We start from the raw sequence: 23,497 nt of genomic DNA, 5'->3' as shown, positions 1-23,497 counted from the left end.
CAGCCTCTTAACAGGCCACTTCCTGCAGCAGATAAAGCATGAGGTTTGACGCAAGCTCAGCCAGGGCCAGGGCCACTGGGCTGCCTGTCAACACCAGATGGGCCTCCGGCTTTTGGGAGAAACAGACTGAGATCCCCCACCCCCACCCCCAAATCCTATACCCAGTCTGGACACCCCATGGACACCTCCCTGAGGGACCTGAGGAAGCAGCCAAAATTATATCAGATCCAGACCTCAAAACAGGAGAAAGTGACTGCTGGGTGCCATCAAACAGTCGTCAAAAGCAATTGGTTAAGGCAACTGTATTTTCTTTGCTTACGGTTTTCCACTCCAATTATTTATAAAAATTCATTTTGCTCCTATGTATTTTTTTCATTTTTTAAAAACCGTGAACCATCTGGAATGTATTTGGGTATCGGTGGCAGGACGCTGCTTCTGTCCAACTCCCATGGGAGTCACTTGTCCTCTTCCCCTTCTAGGGCTCTGGGGTGTCCATGGAGTGTGCTCAAGCCTCCTTCCCAGAGTTCACTCCAGGGCTCGTCTTCCCAGCTGCAGCTGTTCCCGGGCAAGTCTGGGAGGCGCTCTAAGGAGCGCTGCCCTGAGCACACTCTTCTCCACAGACCAAGGGGGTCAAGGACCATGGGGTGGCCCCTCGACCCTGCGCACAGCCGTCCCTGCCCTGCCAGGCTGGGCAGTCCTGGGCCCTGGAGGGCAGTGACTCGTGTAGCACTGGAAGCCAGGGCCGGCCAGGAGCTCGAGCCTCTAAAACATCTTCCATTTCTTACTGGAGAGCCAGCCCCGCAGAGGATAAGGCCTGACCGACAATGAGTCAGGAGCTGTGCTACCTCAGCGGGGGTGGTGGGGGGAGGGGTTGCGAAGATAAACCACTGGCTTCTCGGGCGGCTGGTGCCTAGGGCAGGAGTGGAGGACGGTCTCAGGTCCAGGCTAGTTTTCTCCGTCCATCGTGTTTAGTTACTCGGGCCATCTGAGACCAGGTCTCACTTAGTAGAGGCCAGACTCTAAGCCAACCAGAGGGGTCTTGCTCATTTCTGATTTCCAGGTGAATGAATGAATGAGCTCATTTAATTTTCACAGGACATCCTACACAAATGGCAGAACTAAGGCTCAGAGAGGTTCAGTGACTTGCCTGAGGTCACACAGCTGACCACTGAGCCTGCCTGAGGGTGGTGTCAATGCTCCTCCCAGCACCGCCTGCCTCTCCTCTCAGGGCTAACCCTGGAATCTGCACCATGACGAGGGAGGAAAAAATAAGGAGGGAACTTTATTTAATATTAAAGTTGGAGAGGGGACCCGGGGGGAGGTCGGCTTCACTTGGTGATGGTGTTCCTGTAGAGAAGAGAAGGGCGTGAGGCTGGAGCACGGGCACCCAGGCCCTCCGCCCGCCCAGCCCATCGCCCGGCCCACTCACGCGTTCATGCTCTTGCCACTGCCGCTGAGCACGATGTACGGGGTCTTCTGGGCCTTCTGCTTTTCCTGGAGCAAAGCCACAGTGCCCAGAGGTGTGTCGCTGGAGCTCATCTTCTTCAGCAGCTGTGGGGTCAGGGCCGGTCAGCACCAGGAGGGAGCACCGCAGCCCACCTGCCACCCCCGTCACCCCATGGGCCACCCACCGCCTCCTCGTCCAGCTTCTTCATCCTCCGCTCTGTCTTCATCTTGCCCGAGCCTTTCCCGTGGAAGCGGTGGGACAGCTGTCGGAAAGCCTGGGGACACGGCAGGAACCACGTTAGAGCCGAAGAGGGTGGTGGGCAGGGGGTGAGAGAAGGGGAAACGGGCTCAGGAGAAGGATGTGCTGTGCTGGGGCCTCAGGATCCCCAGTGACACCTGCTGGGCCGAGGCCGGGCCAGGACACAGGATGGAGGGAGGCAGCGGCAAACCCGGGGAGTGTGAGCAGAGTGCTGGGGTGAGGACGGACACAGGGAGGAGGCCGGAGAGTCAGGCAAGGGCTGCCAGGAGAAGCTGGGTGTCCGTGAGGGCACAGGGCCGTCCAGGGCCTGGATCCTGCCACCAGAATGGTGGCCCTGAGGCACATCACGCCACTGAGGGGGCAGGTGAGCAAAGGAGCCAAGGCCCCTGTCCCCCCTCCTGCCGGGCCTGTGAGGGGGACTGCGATGCCCACCAGAGAGAAACAAAGGCACAGAGGTTCAGACAGTTCTCCAGGGCCCCAGCCAGGGGTCACCTGAGCCCAGACCCCGTGGAACCTGAGGGCCCGGTGCCAGAGGCCTTCTCACCTCCTTGGGTGTGAGTTTTCGGCCCGTCTCATCCACATACTCGATCTTAACGTCAGGCTTGTAGCCGTCCTTCTCCTTGAAGTCCTGGGTGAAGCCCCGGTACTCCTCCCGCCGGCTGTACTTGTCATCGATGGCCCTGGCAAGAGACAGGGGCCTCAGGGCCAGCCACCGCCCACCCTGCCTGGGTCCCGGCAGCCCCGAGCTGGCGCCAGCCCCGGGCCTTCTGCCCACCCCTGCCACGCTCACATCTTGTCCTCAATGCAGTACACCGCTGACGGCAGGGACTTGTTGGGCGCCTTCACCCGGGCCACCTTCTGCACTGTCGTCTCCAGCAGTCCTGGGGAGAAGGGGTGGTGAGACTCCATGCTGTCCCCCCCCCCAAAACAGGGGCGCAGCCCCAGGGCAGGCTTGATGTCCCCAACTGCACAGAAGGCTCTGAGGGACCCTCACAGCCGTGCTGTGGGAGTAAAGGCATCAGGCCTGTTTCGCAGACAAAGGAAAGAGACTCCGAGAAATCAGGCCCTTGTCCAAGGCCACTGAGTAAATGGCAGAGCTGGGACCCTAGTGCCAGAGGCTGTGCCACGGCCTGGACTGAACAAGTCCCCGTTCTTCCTCCGGAGACACTGAGCCTTGAGGGATAAGAGGTGCTTTGTAGAAGGGCATGTGGACACAGCCATCAAAAATGGGGTGATGTAGCCCTAGCTGGTATGGCTCAGTGGATAGAGCATCAGCCCAAGATAGAGGATCCCAGGTTTGATTCTGGTCAAGGACATGTACCTCGGTTGCAGGCTCGATCCCCGGCCCTGGTCAGGGCACATGCAGGAGACAACCAATCAATGTGTCTCTCTCACATCGATGTTTCTCTCTGTCTCTCCCCCTCCCTTCCACTCTCTCTAAAAATCCATGGAAAAATATCCTTGGGTGAGGATTAAAAATAACTAAATAAATAAATGGGGTGATGTAGACACTCCAATGACTGCCCCACAACCAAGTGCAAAAGGAGTGGCTCAGGGGTCCTGGGCTCAGAGCGCTGGGAACAAGAGAGACATGAGAGGGGACCAGGGAGCCACGCAGGCACCTGGCGCCGAGCGCTTACCTTTGTTCTGACACAGGAGCAGCGCGGCTGCCAGCCCCCTATTCACGATGGGCTCCTCGTCCAGGATGGTGGTGGAGGAGGCAGAGAACTGGGGGGGCACACGGTGCTGAGTGAGCCACGTGACGCTTCTCACCCCTCACCCAAAGTCACCCCACCACACCCTGTGAGATCTATGGACCCCCTTTATGGGGGAGGAGACTAAGGCTCTGAGACCCTGAGTAACTGGCCCTAGGCCTCAGAGCTGGGGCTGGAGCCCAGGTGGTCTGCCTCCAGCCCCAGTCCCCAACCCCACACGGCTGGGTCCCTGCCTTCCATCCTCCCAGCCCCCAGCTTGGTCCTCCCTCAACTCACATCCTGATGCTGCTTCTCCTCATCCAGGTTGACTGTGCTCCAGCCAATGTTCTCCTCCCCGTCAGACTCAGAGCCACCATTGGCCGAGCGTTCCTCGTCCCGTTCGAAGTCCTGGAGGACAGAAGACCAGCGTCAGCCCATCCAAACACAGCTCATCACTGAGGACCCCTGGGGCCGACACTGCTGCCCACACCTGGCCCCCAGCCCAGAGCAGAGCAGGTCAATGAGGGGAGCTGCCTGCAGACTCACCATGAGCTCCTCCTGCTCCTCCCGGTTGCCGGCCAGCCCGTAGGTGGGGATCTCACCCAAGGTGCGGCAGAACTCCGACGTGGCGTTGAACACGATGGTCCCCTTCCGCTCCGGGTCCTCATCCTCCTCCCAACCCCGCTGGCGGGACTCCAGCTTCTTCACAATCTCCACCACCTGGAGGAGGGAGCAGCTGTGGGCAAACCCAGAAGTTTCTGGGGCGGTGCCATTGAGACCCAGGAACCCAAGACCCTCCTGGTGGTAGCAAGACAAGACATTCCTACTGCCTGCAGCATACCTGTGGTGGTCTCCATGTCCTCCCTGACTCCTCGCCCTCTCCACCTGCACCTGCTCCAAAACCATCAATGGCTCCCTACTTCCCTTTGAATCAATATCCAAAAGCCTACATGGCCCTCGTAACCAAGCCCTGCTCCTACCTCAGGCCACCTCCTACCTGGCATGGCACCGAGGCCCCTCAAAACTCTGCCCCTGACATTATCCCCCAACTGCACCCACTGTCCTCTCTATTGTGTCACTGCCATCAGCACACAAGGATTATCTGGGACCTCCCCTCCTTGAAAACATCCTCAATCCCATAGCCCACTGCTCTGCCCGACAGCAACCTCCTCAGAGAAGTTCCTACTCACATCTACTTCTGCACCCCTTCCCTTCCACTTTATTACATTTCTTTTTTATTTTGAGAATACATTTATTAAAGCTAGGGACAGTGAAATAAAGGGCTTAGGATAAAAGAAGCAATAGGAGAGAGCGTAGGCCGTGTTCTGCTTTGGCTCTCTAGAAACATTATAGGAAAGTGAGCCACAGTGAGGGCGCATGCAGGAGGCAACCAATCAACGTGTCTCTCTCATGTTGACGTTTCTCTGAATACCCAGCCCAAGATACCAACCCTCCAGCTATTCGCTCATGTCACCTCGTTCTGTCTGCCTGCTCTCATCACTATCAGACGTTACTGTTTGCTCACGTGTTCGCTGTTTCTCCCCAGCCCCCAGTTAGAAAGTCAGATCCGTGAGCACAGGGCCCCTCGGCTGCCAGTTCACCAGTTCACCGGTGCCCTCCAGCCACTAGGGTGATGCCTTACCCACAGTGGGAGGCAACATGTATTCACAGAAGGCAGGGAAGGGTCTGACCCTAAAACATCATTCAGTGAAAACACTGCAGAAATCTAAAAGTCTACAAATAATATGGTATTAAACAAAAAAGAAAAATAAGATTGGAATTCAGGCCCAGCCAGCATGGCTCAGTGGTTGAGCATCAACCTATGAACCACGAGGTTACGGTTCGATTCCCAGTCGGGGCAAATGCCTGGGTTGCAGGCTCAATCCCCAGTGTGGGGTGTGCAGTAGGCAACAGAGCAATGATTCTCTTTCATCATGGGTGTCTCTCTCTCTCTCTCCCCGCCCCTCTCTGAAATCAATACAAAATTGGAATTCAGGTGCAGCCTACAAGGGCACAGGTGCCTGTGCTCATAAGAACAGGCCATCACAGGCCACCTGTCATTCTGTCCTGCTGAGGCCCACACCCTCCTGTGCCCGCATACAGGCTGGAGGGCCCCTTACCTTCTCGCCGCTGTCTCGCAGCTGGTGTAGCTGCTGCAGCTGCCGCAACCGGCGGCCCTTCTCCAGCTGCTTCTGCAGCTCCAGCTCCGCCTCATCCTCCTCCAGCAGCTCTGGGGACCCAGGTGGCGGCCCGCCCTCCTCTGGTGGACAGAATAGGAGATGCCTGTTCAGATCATCCTCTTGGGCCCTCGGCCTTTTCCTGCCCCTCCCGTCCACCCTCAGCAAGCTGGGGTCCCCTCACCCTCATCACTGATATCCATGTTTTCCACTCGAGTGTCATCGGACGGTGGGGGCTGAGACACAGGCTCCTTCTCTTCCTCCTCCTCTGGGGCCTCCTCGTCTCCCTCGGGCACACGGCGCCGACCCCGGCCCCGCAGTCTGGGGGGAAGAGACTTCTCCAGTGAGCATCAGCCCCTAGGTCAGCCCAGCCCTCATACCCGACCCGCGTCCAAGCCCACCTGGAACCAAAGTCCCCATCTTGAGTCTGGTCCCCAAGAGGCAGCAAGTCGTCAGCCCGCACTACCGTCTCCTTCTCCTTCTTTCGGATCTTCTTCACCTTCCGCTTGGTCTTTTTAAAGGTCACCTGAGGGGTGGGGGGGAGAAGAGAGACATGAAGGAGGAAGGGGGAAGTGGGCAGCCACAAGCCCACGAGAATGAACACTTCTTACACAGAAACAAGATGTGAGGTGCATGCGAGTATCATCCCACCATTGAGATGAGGAAAACAGAGGCACAGAGGTTAAGTACCTTGCCCAAGGTCACCCAACAACTAAGGAGAGCTGGGATTGTGAATCCTGGGATTGTGGCCCCAGAGTCCTGCTCTCAGCACTCAGCCATGCAATGTACTGAGCCAGCTGTTGACCTCTGTGTTCATACAGTCATCACAAGTAAAAAATCCACATGCAGCTGTCACATGACCACTCGCCAGATTACCGCTAACCCTTGCAACAGCCCCTAAGGGGTGGCTCCTTCCATCCCACCTCAGGTGCCTCAGACTCACAGTTAAATGGCTCCCCCAAGGCACAGGCTGGCCACGTGGCAGAGCCTGAGCATAAAGGCAGGTCCACCTGGCTCACAGTCCCTGTTCTGTCTACACCCACCACTTCCCTGGCACCTCCCCAGGGCTGCCAATCACTGCTCCTCCATAAGGACCGAGCACCGCTGGAAGCCTAACCTCCCTCCTTAGCTCACTGAGACGGCGGGAGGCCCACTGCCCCAGGGACAAGCGTGGGCAGTAGCTGAGGGCTCACCATCTCCTCTGGCGTGAGGTACTCGGAGGCGAGCCGCGGCCCGACCATGCTCAGGGACTGAGCTTGCAGCCGCAGCTTGGTGCGGATCTCTTCCAGCTCCCGCTCCCGAAGGCCATCGGCAGTGCCGCCCTGCTCCAAACGGAAGGAGTGCGGCCGCTCACCCTCCAGCTCCTCATCGTACTTGGACAGGATAGAACGGGGCTTTTGCTGCAAGGCAAGAGGTACAGGTTGGGACCCAGCCTGGCTCATGAAAAGCCACAGGGCCACCCATTCCTCATGGCCCCACGGCCCAGGTTCCCTGCTCCCGCCATGCTGCCCGCCTGCCTGTGCCAGGTCGTCCACACTCTCATCCTCCGCGTAGGGCAGGTAGTCGGGCTTTTTCTTCCGCAGCTCCACGTTCTTCTCCGCCCGCTCCTTATCCACCAGGTTCACGTTCACCAGCACGTCTTCCTCCTCCTGCAGCACGCCTGGGGACAGGGCAGAGGCCACTCACACTTGCCCTCAGATCAGCAGTGCCTGTGTCCCCAACCAGAGGACCCAGCTCAACCCACCTTTGTCCTTCAGGGTAAGGATCATAGTCTGCCCTTCTTGGAAGGAGTCAATGGCATGCTCCACGGTGAGGCCCTGCAGGTCCCGGGCGCTGTACAGGTCCTAGAAGGGAGGGGGAAAGCTCCACTGAGTCAGGAGCCCTGACCCACCCCACCCGGGGATCCCAGCACCAAGGACAGCAGTGCCACCCCAACCTCACCTGCCGCCTCTGCCCGAACTCCTCCTCCACCAGAGTGCTGACACCAAACTCTTGGTCCATCTCCTCCAGCAGCTTGGCCTATAGGACAAGGCGGGGGGAGGGGAGGGAAGTAGGGGCACCTATGACCTCAGGCCATCCGGGTTCACCAGAAGACACACAGGCTTTATCAGGTGGGAATGCAAAAAGGGCAGGCCGGGCAGGCAAGCCACTGAGAAGCAAAACAGACTCCAATGACCATAAGCCTCCTACCTCTCTGAGCCCAGCCTCACCTCCCAGGGTCAGCCTCCTGCCTGACCAGCTGGTCAGGCCACCAGAGGCACTGGGCAACCACCCCCAGCTGCCCAGGGCCTCACCCTCTTCTCTGCCAAGTCCTTCTCCTTCTGCAGCTGCCGGCTCCTCTCGATCCAGGCTGCAGTGTCATCCAGCCAGGGGTCATCCTCCCCCAGAGTCTTTATCTTCCTGAGGGGAAAAGAGGACCTTTTGGACCTTTTGGGAGCCCAGCTCCTGCTCCCCCACCCCGACTGCAGAGCTCCTTGGCAGCTCCTCGGGCCCTTGCCTTGCCCGCCCTGGCGGGGACCCCCTCACCCCAGCTTTTGGTTCAGGAGGCGCTTCTCCTTGGCAGCTGCCAGCTTTTCTCGTAGCTCCTCTCGCTGTCGCAAGACCATGGGGTTGATGACATCGGCTGCCACGGGCTCCTCCTTGGTGCCCGCCTCTGGAAGGGGGGCCCAGACGTGAGGCTATGCCTGCCCATGGCTGGTGGGGAGAGGAGGGAGCCACTCACCCTGCCCCTTCCAGCTCAGGGGGCCAGAAGGGGCCAGGAGAAGGGGGAAGGACCCTTCACCTCCCTACTGCCACTTTATCCCCACACTCCCGTGTCACCCCACACAGCATGACGGGACCCTCGTGCCTTCCAAAGCCCCTCAAATCATGCTTAAAAAGAGCCCAACACCCCCAATCAGTTTGTAGCAACTGTGCACATCTCTCTGCGCATATACCAGTAATGCTACCTCCCGGCCAGAGTGAGGGGGCAACGCCAACTGTTCAAACTTAAATAAGCTGAACCCCTGTCTGTGGAGTAGCCACTCTCAATCTCACTGTTTCACTAATAAACTCTCTTTCACTTTAAACTAAGGAAGGAAAGGAGAAAGGAAGGGAGGGAGGGAGGGGAAAGGATAAGCGGAGTGCCATTATGAAAGCAAGGAGTCCCATGCCTATCAGCAAGTACACACCCACAAGGCCACTAACTGGTACTGAACCTGCGCTCCAACCCCATTTCCTCCATCCAAATGCCCTCCTTCACCACCATCCGCAGCCACACACTCACCCTTCTTGACGGCATTGACTTCCAAGGGTTTCAGCCCCAGCTTTGCCCGGAGTTTACTGAGAATGAGATGGATGTATTAGGAGCTGTCCAAAAATGGGGCACCAAGTGCATTTCTAGACAGACGGGGTGAAAACGGGATGGGCCTGAATGGTCCTACGGGTCCCAAACACAGAGTCTGACCCAGGCGTCCAGGGCATTGGGAAGGGCACTGGCCTCCAAATCAGGGAGCAGGGGCACTGGGCCAGGCCTGCCCTAACCAATGGAATGCCACCTTCCTCTTGGGCTCAGTGGCCTCCTCTATAACTCACACGGTTGCTAACTGATTTAGGTGGCACCTCCAATTCCAGCCCGAATGCATAAGTGTATGAAAGCCTCCCAAAAGCAGCTGCTCCAGACCCACCTGATTCAGAAGCAAAAAGTGGGCATGAAGGAGACGGTACTTACTTGGTCTCCTCGATGCTAAGGGACGAGGCATCTCCGGAGCTAGTTTTGGAACTGGCAGCTGGAAGAAGAAACACGGCTCAGGAGCTGAACACAAAGCCAAGAAGCCATTTCTTCGGCCCCAGCTGCAGGCCAAAGACCAGGGCCCTTCACCAGCACCAGGCCTGGCTGAGACACCGGAGAACAGCGGCATTCTCCAACCACAGTAACTCCTCCTGCCCGAGTTCCAGTCTCTGAGAAGCCCACCTCTTCTACAGACCTGCCTTTCTTGACCCAAAATGCCCAGCTTTCTGCAGTCCTCACTTTGCTACCCCTCCCCTTTTCTGGATGCTGTGTTTTCAGCCCATATTGCCCTCTCTGGCCTCACTGACTGACAAATGCCACCTCCATGAAGTCCAGGTCAATTATTGATCAGAATGAACTGCTCTCCCCAAACTCCACAGCACAGCTGGTCATTTCTGGGCCGGTTACTTCCCACAAGGCAGGGACTGTGGTGGTGCATGACCGCGTCCTCTGCAACTCATGTAGTCAAGAAACGGACTTAGTGGTGCCTGCCCTGTGTTGGATGTTGGGAACAGAGATAAAGATGCATTTCAGCCAAAACCGGTTTGGCTCAGTGAATAGAGCGTCAGCCTGCAGACTCAAGGGTCCCAGGTTCGATTCCGGTCAAGGGCATGTACCTTGGTTGCGGGCACATCCCCAGTAGGGGTTGTGCAAGAGGCAGCTGATCGATGTTTCTCTCTCATCGATGTTTCTAACTCTCTATCCCTCTCTCTTCCTCTCTGTAAAAAATCAATAAAATATATTAAAAAAAAAAAAGATGCATTTCAAACTTCCTCCATCCACCTCACAAACAGCAAATAACTTCACTAATCACACAAACAGAAGCCAGACACCCTCAGATGGAGCGCCCCCACACGCTCATCTTTCCTGCATTCCCACCCCACGACCTGCCTCCTACCCCACCTGGACCCTGGATGCCAACCACTCCAGACTCTCTTCAAGGTCACCAGCCCCCTTCTTTCTAAACCCCATGGGTTCTTCTCCTGGTTTTGCTTGATCTCCTGTGGTGTGTGGCACTTGATCGTTTTCCCTTCTTCTAATACACTTTCCACACAGATCCCATGTCCTGTGGTTTTCCTTTTGGGCTATTCTACCTCCTTTGCTGTAGTGTTTTGCTCCACCGACTACTAAAATATGAGCATTCCTCAGGCTCTCCTGACCCTGGCTTCTCACTCCCCACTCTCTCAGAGGACTTCATTCGCCACCTAAACACTCCTCTCTCCCAAATTGGATTTTTCTACAGGTTTCTCCCATTCGCATCAAACGCAACACTCTCCAAAACTGAATTCATTATCTTGCCCCAAAAGTCTGCTTCTCTCCCAAACTCCTCAACTGCAGTGGATGACACCACCACCCACCTAGCTGCTCAAGACAAAATTCCGCTCATCCTCAATTCCTTCTCTTCCTCCCCACCCTCACTTAAGTGTGTTCATTCCACTTCCAAACGACCTCGTCAATCTGTCCAAGTCTGCGTCCCACTGCTGCTGCCGTGGTGCAGGCCACACCTGGCCCCGTCCTGACTACCCCTGACCCAGTTCTCAATGCAGTGATCACCGCAAAATATGATTATGATCAACTCACTTCCCAAATCAAATCATGGCTCTCTACTACCCTCAGGACAAAGTTCAAATTTCCTAACGGCCTACGGGCCCTTCGGTTTGGAGCCTTACCTGTATCACAGCCTCTCTCTCTGCCGTGAGCCCTACCCGATTCGCCTGCCCAATGCCACGTTTTCTCTGGCTTCTGTACACGCTGGTACCACTTCATTCATTCATTGTTCATTCATCCATCCATCCATTCATTCACCCATTCCATTTATGGAAGGCCTGTGATGCGCCATTGAAAACAAAGTTTCGGCCCTCACAGAGTTTAGTAGAGGGAGACAACCGTTAATCCCAAATACCTTTAAGACGACCTTTTAACAAGTGCCGACAAAGACAGCCTGCGGATGCCTCCGCCCGGAGTGCTGGGCACTGCCTTCAAACCCAGGGACCCCCGGCCCCCACCCCCTGCGCAGGCCCCGCCCCTCACCGGCCTCGTAGCCATCGTCCCGCTTCTCCCGCTTCACGCGCCGCTCGGAGGGCTCGGCCTGGCTGCGCTCCCGCCCGTGCGCACCGCTGCGGGCCTCAGTCTCAGACCCGCGCCGCCCGCCCCCGCGCTCGGCCCCCCGTTCCCGGCTCCGCTTCCGTCGTTCGCCGCCGCTGCCGCCGCTGCCACCGCTCCGGTGCTTGTGTTTTTTGTGCTCTCGGTGTCGCGGCGGCTGTTCGGTGGCGCCCCCGGTGCCGGCCGCCGCCGTGGTCCCGGCCGCCTCCTTCTCCCCGCGGTGCTTCTTTGACGACCCCATGGTGGTACGTCGGCCCCGAGCCCGGCCGCCACCGAACCCCGAATAGGCAAAATGGGAAAACTTCCGGGTCGCCGTGCGGCCGCTGTCGTGTTGCCGGAAACCAAGAGCGGCTGCTTCCGTAGTTCGCTTCGGAGCCGGCCCCAGAGGTTCATGGGAAAGCCGGGGTCGGAGCCGAATGCGCAGTCGCAGCTGCCTCGGGCTGGGTGGAAGTCCTGGAGCGGATGGTCCGACTGCGCGTGCGCTACTTCAGGTGCGCGGACCAGGGAAGTGGTCCGGGGACTGTAGGTCCCACAACTATAGGGACCTAGAGGGCATTGCAGAGCTGACGGCGTCCTCGGCCTCCCTCCGCTTGCACACCCCCAGCCCCGGGACGCGCTCTCGCACAGACTCTCCTTGGACAGCTCCCGCCGCTCCAGTAAGACGTCCTGCTAATGGGCTCCCTGAGATCGTGCCTCCATCGGGCGCTGCACGACCCAGTGAAACGGAATTTTTGGACTGGAACCCGGATTCTTTGTCCGCCAGAGTGGAAGAATGAATTCACGGACTGACAGAGAGTAGTATAGCAAAGGTGGAGATTGAAGAACAAGTACAGACTCCCACATGGGGAGAGGGAAAGAGTCCCACAGAATGGACTCCCACGTGAGGAGGGCGAAAGGGTCCCCTGAGTTCCTTTTCCCTGTGGCTTATAAAGGCTGCAGATCCTGGTGCCTTGATAGCCCCTCTGATTGGTCACTATTCCCTTAGACTGGTTACTATAGTAACTCCTGGACTCAAAGGTCGAACCTCACGTGGGACAAGTGAAGTTCTCTCCCCCCCCCCCCCCCCCCTTATTGTTTTCCTGTTCCCTTTGGGCTTTCTTCTCCTTCTGGATGAAGGGTTTCCTTTATTTTGTAAATATAGACCCTTTGCTGTTCCCAGCTCCCTCCTATGGAAATGTACCTGTTGCAGCTTTTCAGCGTCCCTATTCTATGGAAATACACCTGCGGCTCTGCAGCCCAGTGCTTCCCACACGGTCCCCTTAATTTCTAAAATTTCCTAAACCTGTCTTATTTTACCCCTAAAATCCCTGTTTGACCAGCATGCTGTCCTCGAGACCCCAAGTTCCACAGCCCAGCCTCCGAGTCCTCCAACCAGTACTATCAGCAAATGCTGCCTCTCCACGTTCCCTGGGCTGGGTTTGTAACCTGTGAACTGCTAAGGAGCTGTGTGCCTGTGAGCCCCCTGAAATTGGGTGTAAAATTCAGCACAGTTGTGTGTGTGTGTGTGTGTGTGTGTGTGTGTGAGTTTTGTTTTTGTTTTTTCCTTGAGGAGAGGGGCTATACCTTGAAGTTACTTAAAAGTCCAGTTCACACAATCCCTCCTGACCCTCAGCCCAGTTGCTCCATCTGGTGGCCCCTGTGTGGTCCATCTGCTATGGTGTGATATGGGTGCCCTTTAAAGGGCCGCCCTACTCCCCCATGGGACTGGGATTTCTCAAAGGTAGAAGCCATAGCCATCCTGTCCTATTCACTCTTGAATTTCTAGGACCAGCACACGTGCTGGCGACTAGGAGTGGGGGTCGCAGCCGTTGCTCTGTGAGATGCCCCACTCCTCAGGAGCACACACAAGGCTGTGTGGCTGGGACAGCCGGGGGGAGGGGGGAGCCGACAAGCTAAACCTGCTACCTGTCCACCTGCCACCTCCTTCTCCCAACCGGCACCCTGTTCCCTCCATCACCAGAAATCTCACACTGGCCCAGCCGGTGTGGCTCTGTGGTTGAGGGTCAACCCATGTACCAAGAGGTCGTTGATTCGATTCCTGGGATTCCTGGTCAGGGCACATGCCTGGGTTGTGGGCACGGTCCCCAGTTTGGGGGCAAAGCGTGCAGGAGGCAGCCTATCGATGTTTCTCTCACATCGATGTTTCTGTCCCTCCCTCTCCCTTCCTCTCTAAAAGTCAATAAAAACATATTTTTTTTACAATGAAAGGAAGCCCCACACTGTATTTTCCTTAAGCCTTTAATTTTTATCTAAGGGACTGGATCCCCAGTCCAGGCTTGGGGTGGAGTGCCTCTCAGGCTGGCGGCCAGTGGTTCCTGTCTCGGGGGGGCTCTGAGAAGAGTGCTCCATCCTCTCCCCTGTTGGTCGTTGGCTCCTTAAAGACGAAGGCAAAGATAGAGGCCACTGGACTCTGCAGCCCCCCAACCCTGCACCCAAGGCCACCTTGGGCTGGAGGGAGGGAAAGGCCGTTGTCGCTGATGATACGGGTTCAAATCTGGCTCCTATGCTGTGTGACCCTGAGGAGTGACTCCAAGCCTCAGCTCCCTTCCTGTGAACTAGGTCTGAAGCCCTGCTCTGCTCAGGCTGCTCCGAAGGCTAAGGTGCAGTACGTGCGGGAGGCTGGCCTGGCTCCAGCCCACCATGGCGGCATGGTGTGTGGCCGTCAGACGGGCGCAGGTCCCCAGACTGGCTCTGCTGCTTATTCACTCCTGTGTCCTTGGGAAAGACCCTGCCCCTCAGGTCTTCAGTTTCCTCGTTGAGAAGTGGGGGGACACTCCTGGCCTCACCTTCCTCGGGGGACGTGGAGGACAGAGCCTGGGGAAGTACCTGCTGACCGCTAGAGTGGCAGAGTCTTCCAGGTCATGGAGGGGGGTGGAGGGTGGACAGGGCAGGACTGAAGCTTCGATTCAGGGCGGATCAATGTGGCTGCCCACAGTTCCCTCGGCCTTTCCCAGACTTCCAGCACAAGAGGAAGGGGGCTGAGGAGACCCTGCAGGGCCCGAGTGCTGGTAGTGCACCCCTTCCTCACATCCGGGCAGAGCCGGTTTCGCGGCCAGCTAGATGGCCTCACCTGGGTTTCCGGGAAGTGCCCTTGGCATCCCCCTTCCGAGCCTCAGCCAGCAGCTGCTCCTCATCCAGCCCCAGAGCCGACAGCACCTGGGAGAAGCGCCGGGTCGCCGTGAGCCGGGCATTGGTCTGCGGAGAGAGAGGGAGTCCCACTGTGCACCAGGGCCCCGAGAATAAGTGGGGCTCTGATTACTGAGGGGATCCCAGGGCTTCCAGATGGGCAGCAGCCTGGGGTCCCATCTAAGGGGCCCACCCCCACCTCGCCTCCCTACCCACTCAACCGGTGAAAAGGCGTGTTCTCGGGAGGCCACCCACTAGCGGGGCGCTGGCTCTCACCTGCATGGCCTGCTGGAACAGGAAGGGCCGGGCCTGCACCCTGTGCTGGATGCCCTGCAGCTCGGCCTGGTACTCAGCAAAGCGCTGCCGCTCCTGGCGCCTGCGGGGAGACGGGCCTGTGGGCAGCTGACCGCGGGCACAGCCCATCTCCCCTGCGGACTTTACGCCCTTCCCTTTCAGAGCCATTTCATCCCCCTCCTCGCCCCGGGTTCCTCCTGAGGTCAGTGGCGTAGGAATTAGTATTTGTCCCATTTCACCCAGGACTCCCCTGAGGCTCAGGAGGGCTGAGGGACTTGTCCAAGGTTGCACAGCCGGGACACGAGAGACTGTGTCTCCAGGCTGTGCAGCCCGGGCTCGCTCGTCCTCCCAAGTCACTCCCAAGGGAGAGGGGCCAGAGGTGGCTTCTGAGCAACTGGGTGTCTGCTCGCAGCCTGTCCCCTCCCCAGTCCACACTGTGCTTCTCACACTGCCCCGTGAGGGGGAAGCCGTGGCTTCGGCAAAGCCCGGTGCTGGGCTCTGGGCTCTTTTCTCTGCTACGGCAGCGGTTGGACTAGCATTTGCTGTGGTTCTTACAAGCAGACAGCTTAGAAAACGGGACAGAGGAACTAACAACGGTGCTGCAAATAAAACACATTCCAGAAAAATCAAGGTTCCACTGGAGAAGCACAAATCCGCGTACAAAACCCGGTTTGTGCCCTCGTCGGAAATGTGTCCGCTCAACTAGCTGAGCCTCCGGGCGGCGGGAGGGGCCCTCTGGCCGCAGCGCACACAGGTCCCGGCACCCTTCTGTGAGGACCTGAGAGAGGCCGGGGATGTGGTGGCAGCACCCGGACAGTAGGAGGGGAGAAGACTCCGACCCATGCTGGGACCTCCGGCAAGTCTGCTGGGCCTGGACCCTTGTCTCTGAGCCAGGGAGAGAATCCTCTTCCACTCAGGAAAAAGAGATGGACTTGAAAACCCATGGCCAGGGACCGAGTTACTGCAAAAAGGAGTCTCCCCATTCAAGAGGGAATTTACAGCAGTTACAAGGGGTTGGGGGTGGAGGGACATGAGCTGGCATTCAGTCTCTCTCTTGCCCAAGATGCCATCCATGTACATTTTCCTGCTTGGTTCTCTATGCCATTTCTGTTCGAATGGAGAGAAGGCACAGGTCTGGGACCCCCACTCCCCGAGTGAAAAGGAAGCGTGTCAGTGGATGTCAGCTGTGTCCATCATCTCTGGATGCAAGGAATGCACATCACCTCCCCCCCACAGGGCGACCCCGTTTGTGCCCGCCCTCCTGAGCAGGGCAGGCTCCAGTGCAGCTCAGAGCAAAGTTCAGAGGCGGTGAGGCGGAGAGACCCCGTGGGAAACACTGCTCCCAAGTAGGAAATGAAGGCTGCGTGTTTGAAATCCTCCTCTCGCTGACATTTGCCCCTTGGAGTGTGAAACCTTACGCTTCCTGCCTTGGTAAAAAAACAACGAACTTAAGGTCTGGCAAGAAGGCATCTCCCAGGATGAAAGGAGATGAGGCGTGGAAAGGGCTGCCCTGGTGCCAGCTGCACCCAGTAGGCACTCAGTGGCAGTGGCATCTGTGAGCAGTGTTCCCTGTTTCACTAGGTTGGGCTTTGGGGGAAGATGCTGGGTATCGAGCCCTCCCAGGCGGTGCAGCAGGGTGGCTAACTGGATGCCTGGCTTGGAATCCCAGCTTCGCAGCTCACTTGGGAAAATTGTTTGAGCTCTCTGAGCCTCAGCTTCCTCATATGTAAAATCATGGGAATGGTGATAATACCTACCTCATGGGCCTAGTATGAGTCTAAAAGAGATTTTTCTTTTAAGTATACATTTGTGGGTTGGTTTTTCTTATTAGATTTTTATTGATTTCAGAGAGGAAGGGAGAGGGAGAGAGAGATAGAAACATCAATGATGAGATAAAATCATTGACCGGCTGCCTACTGGGGATCGAGCCCGCAACCCGGGCATGTGCCCCGACTAGGAATCAAACCATGACCTCTGGGTTCATAGGTTGATGCTTAACCACTGAGCCATGCCAGCCGGGCTGTGGATTGGTTTTTTAAATGGTCAGAATATAGGAAGAGAATAAACTCACTGGCCCACGAGCAATGGCGGTCTCCGGGAAGGGGGACGGGGGGGGGGGGGGGAGCATAAGTGCTGTTCACATTCTACATCAGCTATTGGATAATATCTGAGTTGTTCTAGTAAGCATACCTGGCTTGAGAAATCAGAGAAACAAGGTTTGAAAGTGTGAAGAAGCATGTGGAATATTTAACCTGAGCATCTGACAGCTTCAGAGATTCTTATTTATTGGGTGACCTTGGCCCAGCCCCTTCTCCGGAGCCTCACGGTCTTTGTCTACGCTGCACACAGTGGCCGGCCTGCCTGCGGCTGGAGGATGGCAGTGCAGGCTCAGCCCTGAGGATGGCAGTGCAGGCTCAGCCCTGAGGATGGCAGTGCAGGCTCAGCCCTGAGGATGGCAGTGCAGGCTCAGCCCTGAGGAGAGGTGAGGCTGGGTCCGCTGGGTCCTTCTGCCCTGTCCCCACCAGGCCCTCCTCAGCCCAGCTTCCTACCTCAGCTCCTCCAGCTTGCGTTGGGCAGCCCCCAGCCCTTGACTCCTGGGTGCATAGGTTGCCAGGCAGCGGGCCACCTGCTGCTGTACCTGCTGCTCCCGGGTCCTCCGCTGCTCAGCCTGCTGCTGCTCCTCCTGCTGCCGCCGCTCCCAGGCCTGCAGCATGCTTCTTAGGTGGGAGAGAGAAGAAGAGGATGGGAGAAGGCTGTGGGGAACAGGAGGCTCATAGAGGGTCAGGGGCCTGGAAGGGGAACATAGGGCTAAGTGGATGCATTTTGATTGGAAGGACAGGCAGGTGGATGAATGGATAGGAAAAAGAAAATGGTGATGTGATGAATGGATGTACGGAGGGATGGATGAATGGTGTGAGTGGTTGAATAGACAGCACCTAGATCGACCTGGAACATTCTTCTCCCAGCTCTCACGGCCATCTCATCAATCAGGTCTTTGCTCAGATGTCAGGGGAAAAAAAGACTCTCTGACCACCTCATCTACCTCTCAGATATTTTCCAGTTCTAGCTATACACCTTGTTTGTTTTATTTTTTTAAGATTCTTTAAATTGATTTTTAGACGAGACCCAACCAGAGGGAATCGAACCTGCATTACCACCATTTGTCCACCATCCAGAGCTGAGGGGTCAGTGCCGACATGTACACATAAGGAACTGGTGGACATTGATATTGGGTCTCAAAAGAACTGTTGGTCCAGAAAGAAACTCACTACAGACTGATTCATTTGCCTGTCAGCATAACTATTATTGCTCGTCTCACATTCAATTCTTATAAGTATATCTCTAGTGACACATGATTTCGCTCATCTAGGGGAAATGATGAACAACATAGACTGATGAACAAGAACAGAACAGAAACAAGGAGGCATCGATCGGACTATCGGGCCTCAGAGGGAGGATAGGGGAGGGTGGGGGGAGGGGGGAGAGATCAATCAAAGGACTTGTGTGCATGCATACGAGCCTAACCAATGGTTAAGTTCAACAGGGGGTTGGGGCATCCGTGGGGAGGGGTGTGGGATGGGAATGGGGGGATGAGGACAAATATGTGACACCTTAATCAATAAAGAAATTTTAAAAAATTGATTTTTAGAGAGAGAAATGTGAACGGGAGAGCAACATCAATCAGCTGCCTTCTGCATGCCCCCTACCGGGATTCGAGCCTGCAACTTGGGCATGTGCCCTGACAGGCAACCTTTCAGTGCATAGGACGATGCCCAACCAACTGAGCCACACTGGTCAGAGCCACCTTGTTCATTTCTTTATTAATTGTCCTTCTCCCCAAGTAGAATGTAAGCCTCATGAGTGCGGTTTCCTGTCTATTTTGATACATTCACCAACAAGGTATCCCTGGCAGCTAGAATATGCCTAACATAGACAGAAACTCAATCTTGGTGAATCAATGCATAATGGAATCATGGACAGATAGACAAAGCAGGGGGGGGATGCAGTTGTTCAATCAGCACATATTTATTGAGCACCAATAGGTGCAGGTCCTGTGTAGGGAACTGGAGAGGCCGTGATCAATAAGATCGGGCACCTGCCCTCAGTCTGTACACAGGGACAGACACCCAGCAGCCCACCGCAGTGTGGTGTGGCAAAAGCTATGACGGCGGCGAGCACAGAGCAGAACTTCCTGGAGTGGCCCTTGACTTGAGTTGAAAGATGCATCTGAGTTAGCTGGGCGGCTGAGGGAGGAGGGAGAGCATGGACCTTCCAGCCGCTCTGACCAGCTGGCCTGGGAGACAGGAGCCTCCTTACCAAGGAACCTGGGCTTTGTCCCAAGGGCACAGGGAAGCCTGGCAGGATCTCAAGCAGGAGGTGACGGGGTAAGAACGGAGGGGTACTATCAGAATGCTGGCTGGATTCTCACCTACCTCTTCTAACTGGTCACCAAGACCCCCTGAGCCAGCCTCCAAATGGACCTCCTCTCTCCATTCCCATGGCCTCCTGGTTCAGGCCCTTATCATCCCTCACCTAGGCAATGCCAACAGCCCTCCACCCCCACCCAGTCTTCCCCATCTCCTCCCATTATCTCTTGTTCAAGCCCCAAGTACTGCAGTTATCTAACTCCACTGCCATTACTGTTGCTTTGCCCATTTGTCTCCTTTTCCAGCAGACCTTGAGCTTCTTAGCTCTGAACCAAGTTTTTTTTATCTTTATATCCTAAGGCCGTGGTCGGCAAACTGCAGCTCTCGAGCCACATGCGGCTCTTTGGCCCCTTGAGTGTGGCTCTTCCACAAAATACCACGGCCTGGGCGAGTCTATTTTGAAGAAGTGGCGTTAGAAGAAGTTTAAGTTTAAAAAATTTGGCTCTCAAAAGAAATTTCAATCGTTGACCTGTTGATATTTGGCTCTGTTGACTAATGAGTTTGCCGACCACTGTCCTAAGGACACATGAGTATATACTCAATATGTGTTGCATTAATCACTTAGTTAATAAATTATTGATGGCCCACCCAGTGTTGCTCAGTGGTTGAGCATTGTCCTATGAACCAGGAGGTCACATGCCCAGGTTGCAGGCTGGATCCCCAATGTGGGGCGAGCAGGAGGCAGCTGATCAATGATTCTCTCTCATCATTGATGTTTCTAGCTCTCCCCACCTAAGGAGCATGATTCCTCTCTGAAATCAATAAAATTATATATTTTTTAAAAAAGAGTAAAAATATTTTTAAATAAAAATAAATTAATTGATTGATTGTTGATGGATAGAAGATTGGAAGTGAATGAAGAGTTGGTTGTGTCAATAGACAGATGGATGGATTGATGGATCCATAGATGGCTGGATGGCCAGAAGACTGGTGGTGGGTAAATGGAGGACTGGATGAGAGGATGAGTGATGAAGCATCTCTTGGAGAATGGGCTCCTTTTCTACTCCCTGCCCTTGGCCCGCACTCCTTCCACCTCACCTGTTGGCCTCCTGCCGTTTGTGGAAGGTGCGGGTAGGGAAGCTGGCAAACAGTGTCTCGTCTTCTCCCAGGGCCTGGGCCTTCCCACTGCGGTTGTAGTTTTGGACAGCAATCCGCCACGCCTTCCAGGGATGCTTTTTGAGGCCTAGCCCAGGGGGGAGGAGTTACCTCTCCTGGCCCAATGGGCAATCCCCCCTAGCACCTGGAGCACAGGCCAGCCCTGCCTGAACTCTGGGCCCAGGCCGCCGGCTCCCCCCCCTCTCTCCCCCTGAGCAGCTTCCTCGGGAACCCGGGTGTTGAGCCCCACACTCACCACGTTCCAAGTTTTGCTCTAACTGCTTCTTCATCTTCTCCAGGTCCCACATCCCTTCCAGCTCCGTGGCCCTTGCCTTCCGCCTCTGCGGCCCTTGGGGGTCACTGGAGCTGGGATTGCTCCGTTGGCTCTGCAGTTCACGCTCCTCGGAGGCCTCCACGCAGGCATTCCACCCCTTTCTCCGAGAACCCGCCCTCCTTCTGCGGGGGGCCCTGTGCTCGTCCTCCTCAGCCTCCTCGGCCTCCTCTGTCTCCTCTGACTCAAACCATTCCTCCTCCAACATCGACCTCCTCCTGGGAGGCTGGGGCAGCTCCCCAGAACTCAGACCACTCTCGGCCTCCTCAGCAGCCTCCTCAGACTCCGATCCTGATCCTGACTTCTTGTAGGGCGGCTGCAGGCCACACTCACTGGGCAGCTCCAGCTCTTGGCCCTCCCCTTGGCCGGAAGGCATGGAGACGTCCCAGGCCTCGAGCTGCTGTCTCCTCTCCAGGTTTCGCACCTTCATCTTCCAGAATAAGTCTCGGGCCTCTGCAGAGCTGTCCGTGCACTTACGGCTGAACTTGTGCTGCGGGGCCGCCGGGGCGGAGAGGGAGCCGGGCTGGCGTGGAGCCTGGCCCTCTGCGGTGTAGCTCTCCCAGGCCCATTGAAAAGGGAAGGAGGGCTTCCGAGGAGAAGAGAGAAAGAGACTGAGGAGGGAGAGGGCAGGGGGCAGAGGTCAGGGTCAGGACACTGACGCCCAACGGGGCCTGACACCCAGCCTCCCTCCCGGCCCTTCCCACCGCTGCTTACTCCTCGGCCTCAGCGGAGCCGTGCCCTTTCTTGTTCCAGCTTCTGGGCCTCCGGTCCTTCTGGTCCTTCTTTGCCGTCGGCCCTCCACTCTGAGCTCTCTGCCGCTGACTCCAAATGACACGATTACCACTCCCCAGCCTCCCCTGGGCGAAGACAGGAGAGAAGGCCCGGCTCCTAGACCACATCACACCTCCACCAGGGGGCCCTCCGCTTCTCTGCACCTTGGCTGGCCCCTAAAACTGACCGACAGCTACCTCAATTCATAATATTAAAATAGCAACAACTCAGGAGAGGCTCGGACTGCCACGCATCAACTCATTTCACCTTCCCAAGGATCCTGTGAGGTCGGTACTCACTATTACACCCATCATGCAGATGAGAACACTGAGGCTCAGAGAGGTAAAATCATTTAACTAACGCCACACGGCCAGTAAATGGAGCCAGGACCTGAACGTGTTGAGTCTGTCCCCAAAGCGTAGTTTGTCACCATTGCCCTATGCTGCCTCGGGGTCCTGGACCGCTCTTCTGGCCGCCCCATAGGGCCCTGGACTTGCTAAGCCAAGATGGCAGAAACTCATTATCTTTCCCAAAGTCCTGCTCCTCCCACAGTGTTCCCCAAATCGCTCGATTGGGAGCCTGGGAGCCTGGGAGCCATCTCCTGGCCTCCTCCTCGGCTTCACCCCCATCCTCATAAGCCTCCCCATGGCCCCTTCCTCCCTCGAGCCTCCCTGACTCTCCCCTAGGCCTCAGCTCAGTCCCATGGCTTCTCAAGGGCCTCCCTCAGCCCTGGCCTCCCCTGGCCCCGAGAGCCAGGCTGCCCCTGGGCAGTTGGAAGTCCCCCGTGGGGCCTCCCTCACCTGCTCAGCCTGGTCGATGCCGGACAGAAGCTTGAGCAGCCCTGTGCCCTTCCCTGGAGCCTGGAGCCTGGGGTCCTGCCCTGCTCTCCCCGATGTGGTCCTGACCAACTGTTGGTGGGTGTTTAACATATTGGTGTCCTGCCCCGCCCCCCACCCCCTTCTGCCAGCCTTGGAACTGTCCTCTCCACCATCTCTATGGCAACCAGTCCTCAGCCAGTCTCCAGGAAGCGTGAGCCAGGTATGTGAGGCTAACTCCCTCCCAGAGGGAGAGCTCAGCAGGATGCTGAGGAATAGTCCCAGCCTGGGAGTTCAGAAACCCAGTCCTGCCTCTGCTCCTGCCTCTCGGCTCCTCGGTGACCTGCTGGGAGCCCCGGCCTTGCTTGGCCTGTGTTCCCCGGCTATCTGTAAAATGGGCCTCAAGACTCAGCCACCCGGAAGGGCCCTCGCACGCTGTGAGGGCGGCGGGGTGACACCAGAGGCGGGCCCTCTCCCTCTGCCTGCCTCCGAGCCTGCTCCCAGCCCTGGCGGAGGCCCTGTGGGAGCCAAACTGAATTCTCACAAGGTCTTGTCCAAACCAACTGCCCTCCCAGGCCCTGACAGGGGGGAAAGGCCAGGAAGCTGGATGCCGTGTCCGAGAGCGAGGCAGCGGGCACCCGAGCCCGGAGAACGCTCTGCAGGGGTTAGAGCATTTCAGCCCAGCTTCTAAGCAGCACCCAAAAGCCTTGACGTGGCAAATCCCGGTGGGACACCTGGCGGTGACCGCTGCCACCAGCCGCATGGGAACATGGTGCCAACCGAGGCCCTGGCGGCTTGCCATCGGCTCTGTGACCGCAGCACCCATCTCTGTGTTTTATTTAACCTCGTGCTGTTTTGCACAGTAACGTGCTGCACAGGCCTGCAGCCTCGGAGCAGGAAGCGCGACCTCCCGGCCTAGGTGTGTAGCAGACTAGGCCACCTGCGTTTGTGTAAGCCCCTAAGATGTTCCGACGGTGACAAGAGTCACCTAATGAAGCATTTCTTAGAACATATCCCGTCGTTAAGTGACTGTACATAATTTCCTACAAAAATGAGATCATACTTCTGCTCAATAGTATGTTCTGCCCAGCCTTCCATGCCGTACACGCAGAGCCACCATCACTGAGTGTCATAGCCTGACCAGCATCATGTACCAAACCCACCCCCTACCGTCAAATAGGCACATGGCT

General features: G+C 56.8%; 2 protein-coding genes across 2 annotated transcripts; both read right to left on the bottom strand.

The window, feature by feature from the left end:
- Window positions 1-1,262: 1,262 nt before the first annotated feature.
- On the bottom strand, window positions 1,263-11,775 carry SART1 (spliceosome associated factor 1, recruiter of U4/U6.U5 tri-snRNP). Its single transcript, XM_079787923.1, has 20 exons — window positions 11,377-11,775; window positions 9,286-9,343; window positions 8,842-8,897; window positions 8,103-8,229; window positions 7,871-7,976; window positions 7,518-7,595; window positions 7,321-7,420; window positions 7,094-7,236; window positions 6,770-6,976; window positions 5,978-6,102; window positions 5,761-5,897; window positions 5,520-5,659; window positions 3,946-4,119; window positions 3,697-3,807; window positions 3,346-3,433; window positions 2,496-2,586; window positions 2,250-2,385; window positions 1,632-1,721; window positions 1,430-1,551; window positions 1,263-1,347 (listed from the first exon to the last, which is right to left on the bottom strand). The coding sequence occupies exons 1-20, from the start codon at window positions 11,687-11,689 to the stop codon at window positions 1,329-1,331; spliced, it is 2,421 nt and encodes an 806-aa protein (XP_079644049.1). The 5' UTR covers window positions 11,690-11,775; the 3' UTR covers window positions 1,263-1,328.
- A 1,911-nt stretch (window positions 11,776-13,686) lies between these two features.
- On the bottom strand, window positions 13,687-22,483 carry TSGA10IP (testis specific 10 interacting protein; the record flags this gene model as incomplete). The annotated part of the gene is given in 9 exon segments (XM_079787998.1): window positions 13,687-13,822; window positions 14,519-14,643; window positions 14,851-14,950; window positions 17,418-17,585; window positions 20,334-20,478; window positions 20,647-21,332; window positions 21,436-21,578; window positions 22,293-22,448; window positions 22,451-22,483. Coding segments are annotated over 9 exon segments (1,692 nt in total).
- Window positions 22,484-23,497: the final 1,014 nt, after the last annotated feature.

This window comes from Cnephaeus nilssonii, assembly GCF_951640355.1.
Source record: "Cnephaeus nilssonii genome assembly, chromosome: 13".
Classification (NCBI taxonomy): Eukaryota; Metazoa; Chordata; class Mammalia; order Chiroptera; family Vespertilionidae; genus Cnephaeus; species Cnephaeus nilssonii.
Note: the sequence above shows the minus strand (reverse complement) of the source record. Positions and strands in the feature narration are given on the sequence as shown.